The sequence below is a fragment of the Megalobrama amblycephala genome, linkage group LG10 (assembly GCF_018812025.1).
Source record: "Megalobrama amblycephala isolate DHTTF-2021 linkage group LG10, ASM1881202v1, whole genome shotgun sequence".
Classification (NCBI taxonomy): domain Eukaryota; kingdom Metazoa; phylum Chordata; class Actinopteri; order Cypriniformes; family Xenocyprididae; genus Megalobrama; species Megalobrama amblycephala.
This window is the reverse complement of record NC_063053.1, coordinates 38,294,574-38,307,444: the sequence shown is the minus strand read 5'-3', so window position 1 is coordinate 38,307,444 and position 12,871 is coordinate 38,294,574. Positions and strand designations below refer to the sequence as shown.

Sequence of the window (12,871 nt, the reverse complement as noted above, 5' to 3'; positions counted from 1 at the left end):
CATCCCTCGCCGTAGTAGGAGTAGTAATTTGGAGAACGGGAAGAACTTCAGCTCCTAAAAAACTTTTTCCTTTTTTTCCCTCTGTTTAGATGAAATGAATACTGAAATGAAAAAGTGAATGCAAAATGGTTTAGTTTATACCTTTATTTACTTGATTGGTTGAATCCAGTACATTGTGCTATTAAACAGATCCATATAAAGAGAAATGAGACTATATGAGAGGATCAGTACACTCATCAGGGCTCTGAGCTGATATATTCACATCATATTCGACTTCACAGCTAATGGTGATATGACATCATGATTCATGAACTTGAGACAAGAAATATATTTAGTGCATAAAAAAAATCACTGTGGTTTATTTCTTGAGGAAAGAAAGCAGAAATCAGTGTCGGTTCAATGTGTTTATTCACAAGAACCCTTTTCTCCAGATGATTTCATCATTATGTCGGTGAGGAGTTTATCATGATGACATCTTCACGTAATCAATCACACACTCTTCTGTGTGTGTGTGTGTGTGTGTGTGTGTGTGTGTGTGGCAGTCTGTGATTTCTCTAACAAACACCGCCTGTGTGAGGAAACAAAATACACGCTGTAATTACACGCACGTACACACACACACACACACACACACACACACACACACACACACACACACACACACTAATATAAAGAGGCGCGGTCGCAGGCTGCAGCAGCCGTATGTTCTTCAGCGCTGCTTCCTGTCACATGTCACTGGTTTGGTGTCAAACACAGGCGTGTTCAGCCCGTCGCTGTGATGTCTGTCCGTTATCGGCCCTTGTTCTTCTTTGAGTTTCCCTGCAAGAGTATAATTTTTGTTTTAATTAGCTCATATTTACACAAAATATATTTCACTTAAATTACCAAAAGACAAAAACTGTGACACTCTAATGTATTGTAGTTTTTCTATATATGACAAATATGGAAACATCTTGGCGAATGAGAGCGATGAGCCCAATGGCTGTAAATAAATTCATTTTGGCTTGACGTTTGTTTTTTATAACGAATGCCACTATAGCCTAATTTGTGTTTTATTTTATCATAGCTACTTATTTTTCATTCTTGTTCTGTTCTGAATACCGTTTAATTTAAAGGATTTGTTGTGGAGTGAGGGGAATATAGCCTAGGCTATAGTGTTTATAATGTCTGTAAAAATGCTTCGTTTTATTTACTGGTATTTAATACACATATAAATTAGCGTAAATGTTTGCAATTACAAGGTTAACGAGTGTTTTTGGAGTAAGATCAATTTCTCCTTCATGAGATTACTTCCTCTTCTTGGCCGGGTTACATTTCCCCGTGCCGTAAACTCTAGGGGTGAGGCTTTTAAACCGTGAATGTTTAGGGCTGTTATTTAAATGACGATTGTTTTCAGCTGCCACATTTATCAACGTATGATCGTTCGTACGACAGGATTGGCAGCATATGGATATTTGATGATCACACGTAGGATCGTAAGATGACTTCTGCACTTGGATCTGTGCTCGTTTCTATGTTAGATTGATAAATGAGGCTCGTGTCGGATTAGCGTTGATCGGTCTCAGCATCGGGTTAGCGTTGATCAGACTCGCCGTCGGGTTAGCGTTGATCAGTCTCGGCATCGGGTTAGCGTTGATCAGTCTCGTGTCGGGTTAGCGTTGATCAGACTCGTGTCGGGTTAGCGTTGATCGGTCTCAGCATCGGGTTAGCGTTGATCAGACTCGTGTCAGGTTAGCGTTGATCAGTCTCAGCATCGGGTTAGCGTTGATCAGACTCGTGTCGGGTTAGCGTTGATCAGTCTCAGCATCGGGTTAGCGTTGATCAGTCTCGTGTCGGGTTAGCGTTGATCAGACTCGTGTCGGGTTAGCGTTGATCGGTCTCAGCATCGGGTTAGCGTTGATCAGACTCGCGCGTCGGGTTAGCGTTGATCAGTCTCAGCATCGGGTTAGCGTTGATCAGACTCGCCGTCGGGTTAGCGTTGATCAGTCTCAGCATCGGGTTAGCGTTGATCAGACTCGTGTCGGGTTAGCGTTGATCAGACTCGTGTCGGGTTAGCGTTGATCGGTCTCAGCATCGGGTTAGCGTTGATCAGACTCGCCGTCGGGTTAGCGTTGATCAGTCTCAGCATCGGGTTAGCGTTGATCAGACTCGCCGTCGGGTTAGCGTTGATCAGTCTCAGCATCGGGTTAGCGTTGATCAGACTCGCCGTCGGGTTAGCGTTGATCAGTCTCAGCATCGGGTTAGCGTTGATCAGACTCGTGTCGGGTTAGCGTTGATCGGTCTCAGCATCGGGTTAGCGTTGATCAGACTCGTGTCAGGTTAGCGTTGATCAGTCTCAGCATCGGGTTAGCGTTGATCAGACTCGTGTCGGGTTAGCGTTGATCAGTCTCAGCATCGGGTTAGCGTTGATCAGACTCGTGTCGGGTTAGCGTTGATCGGTCTCAGCATCGGGTTAGCGTTGATCAGACTCGTGTCGGGTTAGCGTTGATCGGTCTCAGCATCGGGTTAGCGTTGATCAGACTCGTGTCAGGTTAGCGTTGATCAGTCTCAGCATCGGGTTAGCGTTGATCAGACTCGTGTCGGGTTAGCGTTGATCAGTCTCAGCATCGGGTTAGCGTTGATCAGTCTCGTGTCGGGTTAGCGTTGATCAGACTCGTGTCGGGTTAGCGTTGATCGGTCTCAGCATCGGGTTAGCGTTGATCAGACTCGCCGTCGGGTTAGCGTTGATCAGTCTCAGCATCGGGTTAGCGTTGATCAGTCTCGTGTCGGGTTAGCGTTGATCAGACTCGTGTCGGGTTAGCGTTGATCAGTCTCAGCATCGGGTTAGCGTTGATCAGACTCGTGTCAGGTTAGCGTTGATCAGTCTCAGCATCGGGTTAGCGTTGATCAGACTCGTGTCGGGTTAGCGTTGATCAGTCTCAGCATCGGGTTAGCGTTGATCAGACTCGAGTCGGGTTAGCGTTGATCGGTCTCAGCATCGGGTTAGCGTTGATCAGACTCGTGTCGGGTTAGCGTTGATCGGTCTCAGCATCGGGTTAGCGTTGATCAGACTCGCCGTCGGGTTAGCGTTGATCAGACTCGCCGTCGGGTTAGCGTTGATCAGACTCGTGTCGGGTTAGCGTTGATCAGACTCGGCGTCGGGTTAGCGTTGATCAGACTCAGCATCGGGTTAGCGTTGATCGGTCTCAGCATCGGGTTAGCGTTGATCAGACTCGCCGTCGGGTTAGCGTTGATCAGTCTCGGCGTCGGGTTAGCGTTGATCAGACTCGCCGTCGGGTTAGCGTTGATCAGTCTCGGCGTCGGGTTAGCGTTGATCAGTCTCAGCATCGGGTTAGCGTTGATCAGACTCGTGTCGGGTTAGCGTTGATCAGTCTCAGCATCGGGTTAGCGTTGATCAGACTCGTGTCGGGTTAGCGTTGATCGGTCTCAGCATCGGGTTAGCGTTGATCAGACTCGTGTCGGGTTAGCGTTGATCAGTCTCGGCGTCGGGTTAGCGTTGATCAGACTCGTGTCGGGTTAGCGTTGATCAGTCTCAGCATCGGGTTAGCGTTGATCAGACTCGTGTCGGGTTAGCGTTGATCGGTCTCAGCATCGGGTTAGCGTTGATCAGTCTCAGCATCGGGTTAGCGTTGATCAGACTCGTGTCGGGTTAGCGTTGATCGGTCTCAGCATCGGGTTAGCGTTGATCAGACTCGGCGTCGGGTTAGCGTTGATCAGACTCGCCGTCGGGTTAGCGTTGATCAGACTCGTGTCGGGTTAGCGTTGATCAGACTCGGCGTCGGGTTAGCGTTGATCAGACTCAGCATCGGGTTAGCGTTGATCGGTCTCAGCATCGGGTTAGCGTTGATCAGACTCGTGTCGGGTTAGCGTTGATCGGTCTCAGCATCGGGTTAGCGTTGATCAGACTCGCCGTCGGGTTAGCGTTGATCAGTCTCGGCGTCGGGTTAGCGTTGATCAGTCTCAGCATCGGGTTAGCGTTGATCAGACTCGTGTCAGGTTAGCGTTGATCGGTCTCAGCATCGGGTTAGCGTTGATCAGACTCGCGTCGGGTTAGCGTTGATCAGACTCGCCGTCGGGTTAGCGTTGATCAGACTCGGCGTCGGGTTAGCGTTGATCAGACTCGTGTCGGGTTAGCGTTGATCAGTCTCAGCATCGGGTTAGCGTTGATCAGTCTCAGCATCGGGTTAGCGTTGATCAGACTCGTGTCGGGTTAGCGTTGATCGGACTCGTGTCGGGTTAGCGTTGATCAGACTCGGCGTCGGGTTAGCGTTGATCAGTCTCAGCATCGGGTTAGCGTTGATCAGTCTCGGCATCGGGTTAGCGTTGATCGGACTCGTGTCGGGTTAGCGTTGATCGGACTCGTGTCGGGTTAGCGTTGATCAGACTCGGCGTCGGGTTAGCGTTGATCAGACTCGGCGTCGGGTTAGCGTTGATCAGTCTCGGCATCGGGTTAGCGTTGATCAGACTCGGCGTCGGGTTAGCGTTGATCAGTCTCGGCATCGGGTTAGCGTTGATCAGACTCGGCGTCGGGTTAGCGTTGATCAGTCTCGGCATCGGGTTAGCGTTGATCAGACTCGGCGTCGGGTTAGCGTTGATCAGACTCGGCGTCGGGTTAGCGTTGATCAGTCTCGGCGTCGGGTAAGCGTTGATCAGTCTCAGTGTTGGTCAGACTCGGCGTCGGGTTAGCGTTGATCAGACTCGTGTCGGGTTAGTATGTTACAGCTAGCTGAAGCGTGAGCTGTCTGACCTTCGAGGCGAGCTTGAGCGTATCGATCTCGTCGCGCTGCTTGCTGAGCGTGTCGTTCATGCTGCACAGGTGGTCGCTCATCATGCTCAGCTGATCTTCGTAGCTCCTCTTCGTGGTGCTGAGCTCATCCTGGTAGACACAACAGAAGAACATGTCACCACATCTAAAGACTTCAGAAGGCTGATCTAGCGGAGCATGTCTGTTAGTACCTGTAGGCGAGTGATGTTCTGATTAGCCAGCTTCAGTTCCTCCGTCATAGTCTCGCGTGATTTTTCTGCGATGGCGAGACGTTTGGCAACAGCTCGGCACTGAAAGAGAAACAATGTCACACAATGTAATGATCGCTTATATTCTTCTTAAAAAAAGGAGCATGTATTTAAATGTCTTCGTAACTCTTCGGTGCACAAGCAAACATCTGGTCACGGGTCATTCAGCAGATGTGAACATGCAGTGAACACTTTAATCACTACTGCTGGCAACCAGATATTTTCACTTACAACAGGGTTTTGTATCTTCATTTAAGGTTTTTGAGAATCGCTTACACTTGCTTAGAACAAAACTGACTGACATTTAAATCTCTCAACAGAACAATTAACATTAAATCTCTTAAATGTCTTGATGCTCGAGTCACTGCTGCACCACATGCTGACGTGATGTATCCCAATCTTCAAGCAGAAGGAACTGGATGAAATATTCTGAATGATACCAATCCACAAACCCTGTGATTCAAAAGCCTGAATCATAATCACACCATGTTCGTTTGTTGGCCAGAGGAGATTTGAGCGACTGAGCCTGGTTTCTCCCAAGGATTACTCGTATCATCATCAAATGTTGTCATATATAGCATGTTTCAGTCACGTACACTGATGTAAAAGGTGCTCAGATTTGTATTTGTGAAGCTGTACAATTTTTTTGTCTTGATGCTTTACCTACAGCAAGCTTACAATATTAATTTACATCGTAAAGCGGTCAGGTTTCTTGTCAGGATTTTGTGGTGAATTCCAGGCTCACGTCATTAGATACGTCACGTCTGTAAACAGCAACGTTTGTTGATCTCACTGTAATCATCTACTGTTAGTCGGTGCCAAAACCACAGTGGCAGATCTGATGCCTATTTGCTTGCATGACATCTTTACTCCTGTACGCTTAATTAGAAGCTTTTACTGTCAGCGTACAGGTAACCATGAGCACTACTCCGAAAGTGACATGCAGTTTCATGGATCAGCCACAGATGGCGATAGAGAAGCCATTTCTGTGGCGCAGGTTGAAATATTCATGCTTTTAAAGCAAACACCTGATTCACAGCAGGCCAATCTGAACTAGCGCAGCGGTCGATGCTTCCACTTTCATCAGAAGACTGCAGGAGTGTAATTAAACAGACCTCGGTCCAGAATTTAAAGCTGATAGCTATTTTTCATAGTATAGAGACTATAATTTATCCATTCGTCGGTTGACTGTTTTTCTGCCCTGACAGAACATCAGTTTGATGATGACCTGCAGACAGAGGCATTATTTTTGCCATTGTATTTGGTGACGCTAACCGCACAGAAAACACACATCAGCTTTAAGCATCATCCACGGATCGATGGCAGAGCAACTGTGCGTGTCTGAGTTCACGTTTAAATGTTTGTAGAGGAATGCCTGTGCTTGTATGGATCCCGTCGGAGCAGCGGTTCCCAGCATGAGCTGAAGGAGTTGACTACTGACCTCAGCGTGGAAGTGGACGGCTTTACTGTCACACATCTGCAGTTGAGAGGTCAGATCTGACACACGGCTCATGTAATGAGTTTTGATCAGATGCTCACGAGACTCCTGATCTGCAGCCTGCGGCACACAAACATCATCATCATCATCATCATCATCATCTACATGACACGAGCACCGTTTCAAATAGACTGGATAGATTTCATATTCATGATATACTATATTGTGTTTGAATCTGAATATGCAGATAAGGTTATTTAAGAAAATAAAACATGAATACGTACGCTCTCGCTGCAGGATGTGATGGTTAAAATGCCGACCTGATAATAGAGACATGATAAAAATATTACAGCGGCACCAAAATATTCAATAATACTTTTATTTTACACCCAATAATACTATATCTGATACAGAGTTTTGACAAACCTACTATATGGAAACTTGTGGAAAAGAAAAGTGTTGATGTTCATGTAGTCATTATTCTTTACAGTTCTGTATGCTAAAGCAACTGTTTGCCTGTAACTACACACAATCAGTCATTGCACATGTGACTGTGTGTCAAACACCTGCTGACTAACGACCCGAGTCGGGTGTGTTCGATTGGGCAGATTCCAGCATGACGTCACTCACCAGGCTGGAGTCCTGGACGGGCTCTGGACTGTCAGCGCGCGCAGCATCGGAGCCGTCAGCGGCGCTGTGTTGTTCCTCTGGAGCTCCGGCGGCGATCTGAGCCTCCAGCTGAGCGATGCGCTGACTCTCCTTCTGCAGACGCACCTGACCCAGCTGAGCCTCCAGCAGCCAGTGCTCCTTCTCCTGCTCCAGACGAGAGATCTTCTCCTGACTCTGGACAACCTGCCGACCACACGCACCGTCAGAGACAGACCGGAGACAACGGACGGACAGAACAGACGGACGGGCTCAGGTACCTGCTGCATGAGTCCCTCTCGACTCTCGGTGGAGCTCGTCAGGATGTGGCGGTTTGCTAAAGCTTCTCTGTACGACACGGATTCTGGTCTGACCTGAAAACACAAGAAAACACCAGCAGTCATGGGACTGAACTGGGCATTTATTTGTGAAGTGACCGTCAAATAACACAAAAGGCCACAAGAGGCTGTTACAGAAAACAGAACAATCTGTGAGTATCTATCAGTCACGGCAGAAGCATCACGTGATCAAGATCGACTACTCCTCAACTCCTTCTTAAGGACCTCTCCACTTCTAGACTGGGCTGCTGCAATCAGGCATGTGATCACTATTATTAACAATATTTTTATTTTAATACATATCTTACTATTGCAATAATTTATAATACAGTATATACACTATTATTAATAGAAATATTAATATTATTATCGTTATTATTATTAATAGCAAGAATAATTATTAATATTATTATTATTATTATACCTTACAGAACAACAGTAACATTACAATACTAACATTTATGTCTTAATTTCTTTGCTTTCAAGCGTTAAACCACTGAGCTTTAATTTTCTGCCACAAATCCGCAGGGAAACCTCAGAGTGTCACAGCATAGAGGAAAACACGAATATCCATCCCTTTCTGTTTCAACAGATGACCAATGCATGGCTATTCTGTGCCTGAAATCTTGCTATTATGTACTTCTATCTTGCCACTTTGCGGGAGTCATTTCTTCCCTGCTTCCCCTCCCGATTCAAAGCTTGTCCCGCAGGAGCACAGACCTCTATTTCAAAGGACTTTTGTATTTCTGTCTGTTCAATAATCAAGACTGTGACCTTTCTGATGGCGCTCATGTATGTGGCGGCACGCCTCTTGTTCTCGATCATGCTGTCGGCCTGCAGCGGGTTCACGGCGCCTCCTCGCGGACCGTAACCGGGACACGACGCGAAGAAATCCAGGTTGTTGCTGAAAAACGTGGCCATCTGTGTGAAACACAAATCACAGTGAACGAAGAGCAGGACGGAGGCGCGCAGAGACGTGAGAGCAGTGGTGCGGTGAAGACCTTGCTGCAGCCGTTGGTGAGCGACGCCAGCGACGACAGCAGACACTCGTTGGTGGTGCGGAACTTCTGCGTGGCCGTGGGCAGATCCTGCTCCAGAGAAACCTTCTGACTGTAGTGCTTCGACAGCTCTGCTCAGAGGAGACAGCACAAGACTTACAGACGGACCGGTCTCTTATCGAGCGCTCTGAATCTGATCGGATCTCGCACCTGTGCTGACGTCGTGCAGGCCGTGCAGGCTCGCGCTCATCTGGGTGAAGACGGCGGTAGCGCTGCTCTGACACATGGCATCTGAACGAACACCTGCGGCGGAAAACATCAGTAAGCCCTCAACGCGGACACGTGACGGCACACGCGTGTCACGTGACCTGATACTCACTGGGCACGGCTAACAGAGCGACGTAAGACTTCAGTTTGTGGAAGACGGCCGTCAGTTTCTTCATGTCGTTCTGTAACTGGTGGTTTCTGGCGGTCAGCGCTGCCGTGCAGAGAGAAGCGTCACACTCCTCCTCTAGACTGCACAACACACACACACACACACACACACACACACCATTTAAAAAAAGGCATTGCGTTAACATTGCTTGAATTGTAATGTTTCATATTTTCAAATGGAAATACAAGCCCTGAAAATGCTAAAAAATAAAAAACTAGCACTGTTGGTCCTCTTTATTTAGGGGTCACACTCGGCTCCTCCGCAGTCAAAAGTGACAGAGCATTGAAATGTAACTTTTTTTTCTTAAGGAAAACCACTGTAATATATTTTTGTTCAATAATATTTTTTGATTATTATTTTTAATTTTCAGGGTATTTTATGATATTATGCGATATTAATAAAATTTTTGTTAGCTATTTTCCCCCATTTAAAATACACTTTTTCTAATATATTTCTTAATTAAAACAGTATTCCATGTTAAAATAGAGACAAGGCATTTAAAATCCATTTTTATTTAAAGGTAGATTAGTGCCATTTGGAGAGAGTGAAAAAAGAAAAACTTTTGCAATGCCATGGTGTAACCACTAGATTCCTATAGAGCTCTATATAAAGTGGCTTATAAATTCTCTAGTGGTTTTTAGACACAAATTTTTATTAAATTTTGCATTTGGATTTATACTTAGACATTCTCAAAGACTACTTTTTGTCAAGGTTTAGATTTTTTTTGGTTTGAAATGTTGATTTGAAGTGTCGGTTTTTGCATTAATTTTACTACAGTCAAACCTGAACACAGAGGAGGGCGTTTTATTACACACATCAAATTTCGATAAAAATATAACAAAAATGAACAGGTATGTTTTATTACAGCTTAATAAATCTGGATCTGATCTGATTTCATCCTCTTATTTGAGTTTTGGCTCAATTTTACCATATTGTTACAGCTACGCGAGTTCATTTGTGTGTATAATGGTGTGTTGTGTGTGTCTGTTTTGCACTTATGTAACCTCTTCCTTGATGTTTGTATTTTCACTGCTTTGTGGCTGAATTATTGATTTTTGTTTCACACATTTTTGTTTTTGTTGCATAAACTTCCTCTGTGTTATAGTCACGCTAGTTCATATATATATATATATATATATATATATATATATATATATATATATATATATATATATATATATATATATATATATATATATATGTGTGTGTGTGTGTGTGTGTGTGAGGGTTTATGTGTCTATTTTGCACCCCTTCATTGCTGTGCACTTTATTTCTGCACAGTGGCTGAATTGTAGTTTGTACCACCAAGTTACTAAATATTTTTTAGTATTTCCCATTCATTTCCTATGGCAGTCATTTTTGACGGCAAAGGAGCCAAGTGTGACCTTTTTTTTTCGACCCATTAACATGAATCATGTCCATGATTTCTGTGTGTTCACATAGTTAATGCGACAAAAGTCACCAAGTGTCATCCCATTCTGATGAAGCACAAAAATGTAATGTTTTAAAACGTAAAATGTTTCTGACATTTTTGACTGAAGAGGAATTAATGCAATTGCAAAGTTTTGTGTTCACTGGGTGTGATTCACATGCTTATTTGTTTTGAAGTCATTTGTCATTAATTTTTCTCCTTAAGCAGCCAACATCACAGCCAGGATGTCTGCAGAATTCAAACAGATAAAGTTTCTAAATGTTTGTAAGAATGTTTATAAATGTATTTACATGAGTGAAGCTGGTAAATGAGCAAAACTGTTTTTTGTGAATATTTTAAAGGAAAGACCGATGGGATAAACTGTGTTTGTCAAGCTGAGCCTCTGGTCACACATCAGGTTCACTCATTCCCATCAACACTGAACCGTCAGCGTGACGCGGCGAGCGCACACCTCTTGAGCTGGTAGGGCAGGATCTTCTGCAGGAAGCTGCTGTAGGCGGAGAAGGATCTGGAGAAGTCCTGCAGCTTGGCCAGAGTTTCCTTCAGATGTAAAACACAACATGAGAACGGTCACGTCAAACACACGTGACGGCCGATGACAGTGATGTGCGTCTCTCACCAGGACAGTGATGGCATCCTCCGTGATGCTCTGGTGTAACTGCAGCAAATCCTCCTCCAGCGGACGCAGGTACGACGCGTTCTCGTGCAGATACTGAGAGAACTGCAGAGAAGATCAGATCAGATCACACAATACAGCAGAGTTTAGATGACAGGAGGTTAAACGAAAGTTTTATTTTACATATGTTAATAATTGTGCAGGTGCATTCTGGTGTCATTTTTGCCCCATGCCCATTCATTTGCGACCCAGATCTGCACTGATCTCACACATGACCTCTCTGCAGTCTGTTTGACGGAGAACTTTAATCCCTGTGAGCTTAACTATCGCTTAAAATGAGAAATTTGTTTTGTTTTTATTATTAATTCAACAGATGAGGTCATGTGTTCGTACCTTCTGGTTGACGGGTGAGATGGCTTCGATGGACGAGTCGAGCGGGTAGATGTGGACTCTCTGTTCGGTGTAGGAGTGAAAGTTCAGCAGGGCCGACACCAGATTCTGCACGAAGCCCAGAGCCTGAGCCGCCACGTCACGAGCCTTCAGCTGCGCACGGCAGGAACAGGAAGTTAGCGCTGCTCTGTCAGTCACCTGACGGTCACCTGATGACGGTACAGTCACTCACCTGATGCCTTCTGTTGTGCAGAGGAACGTTCAGACTGTTGTAGTCGCTCAACTCTTCAGGAAAGACCAGATTCACTCAGTTACACACATGAGAGAAAACTTGAGTGTACTTCACATGAGTGTGTGTGAGTGAGTGTGTGTGTGTGTGTGTGTGTGTGTGTGTGTGTGTGTGTGTGTGTGTGTGTGTGTGTGTGTGTGTGTGTGTGTGTGTGAGAGAGTGTGTGTGTGAGAGAGTGTGTTACTCACGGGTGTCGTTGAAGGGCACTTTCTCCTGGATCACACTGCTGCTGTGCTTTAACTGACTGCTCACTTCAGTCTGATACTTCCTCAGCTGCTGCTGACTGACACACACACACACACACACACACACACAAACACACACTAAATACATCAGCTAAAACACTTTCCAATAGATGAAATCAATGTCAGTTATAAAGCAATATGTATCCGTGTGTGTGCGCATATTTACCACTCCTCGGTTCTGACTCGACAGTCCTTGGCTTCTCTCTCCAGCGTCTGAGCCTTCACCTGACACGACACCATCATTAGACAAGCATCACACACAACATCCGTCACATGAGGAGCACTAGGGATGAGCAGTTTCAGTACTCGAGTACTCATCAGACGGTGATGAGCGCTGGGTTAAGACAGCTGTCGAGTTAAAAATCTTAAAAACATGTCCATGTGTTTGGCCGAACATGTGCTTCATGCGGCAGTGAGCGTCATTACCGTCCAGACAGTGAGCGCAGCCTACAGAGATCACAGGAACACTGCGTTTTAAACACATTTTGCCGTCATGACCTCGAGCACTCACGCCCATCCCTAATGAACACACAAGACTGTCCTCAAACGTCTCTGACCTCTAGGCGAGCTTTGTCGCTCTGCAGTTTCTCGATGGTGTCGGTGTATTTGCTGGTCAGAGCATCTACTACAGCCTGATGCTGCTCGGACTCCTTCTCCAGCTGATCCAGTCGCGACCTCAGCTGAGCTTCCTGTCGACGGAACTGCTCGTCTGCTTCATAGAACTGAAAACATCATCACACCACACAAACACTCACTAAACAGAGCTGAACTTCCACCGCTGTGCCTGAGAATCTGTGTGTTCATGTGTGGTTATACTGGATGAACATCTGCAGCATGATTCTCAGTGATACTGTGAACATGGAGAACAGGAGAGGAGCGAGCACTGATGAGATTTACACAACACTTCCTGCAGAAGGGAACCTATTCTGTGCATGCCTGCCATTGAAAAAGCAAACAATGATGTGTGTACCATAAGAGGGCGCTAATTAATGCCGTTTTTATTTTTTTACAACATTTTTTTATTGATTATT

General features: G+C 45.6%; 1 protein-coding gene across 1 annotated transcript in view; it reads right to left on the bottom strand.

Moving 5' to 3' along the window:
• Positions 1 to 129: 129 nt before the first annotated feature.
• Positions 130 to 12,871, bottom strand: part of ppp1r21 (protein phosphatase 1, regulatory subunit 21) — a 17,118-nt gene continuing 4,376 nt past the window's right edge. The window contains exons 5-22 of the mRNA XM_048206068.1: positions 12,398 to 12,562; positions 12,007 to 12,065; positions 11,784 to 11,878; positions 11,539 to 11,591; positions 11,310 to 11,459; positions 10,920 to 11,021; positions 10,752 to 10,840; positions 8,812 to 8,948; positions 8,643 to 8,735; positions 8,436 to 8,563; positions 8,209 to 8,355; positions 7,378 to 7,470; positions 7,082 to 7,303; positions 6,736 to 6,771; positions 6,455 to 6,571; positions 4,957 to 5,055; positions 4,748 to 4,876; positions 130 to 819 (exon numbers count right to left, since the gene is read on the bottom strand). Coding sequence (XP_048062025.1) covers positions 790 to 819; positions 4,748 to 4,876; positions 4,957 to 5,055; positions 6,455 to 6,571; positions 6,736 to 6,771; positions 7,082 to 7,303; positions 7,378 to 7,470; positions 8,209 to 8,355; positions 8,436 to 8,563; positions 8,643 to 8,735; positions 8,812 to 8,948; positions 10,752 to 10,840; positions 10,920 to 11,021; positions 11,310 to 11,459; positions 11,539 to 11,591; positions 11,784 to 11,878; positions 12,007 to 12,065; positions 12,398 to 12,562 — 1,944 coding nt within the window. The 3' untranslated portion in view covers positions 130 to 789. The remainder of the gene's footprint in view (positions 820 to 4,747; positions 4,877 to 4,956; positions 5,056 to 6,454; positions 6,572 to 6,735; positions 6,772 to 7,081; positions 7,304 to 7,377; positions 7,471 to 8,208; positions 8,356 to 8,435; positions 8,564 to 8,642; positions 8,736 to 8,811; positions 8,949 to 10,751; positions 10,841 to 10,919; positions 11,022 to 11,309; positions 11,460 to 11,538; positions 11,592 to 11,783; positions 11,879 to 12,006; positions 12,066 to 12,397; positions 12,563 to 12,871) is intronic.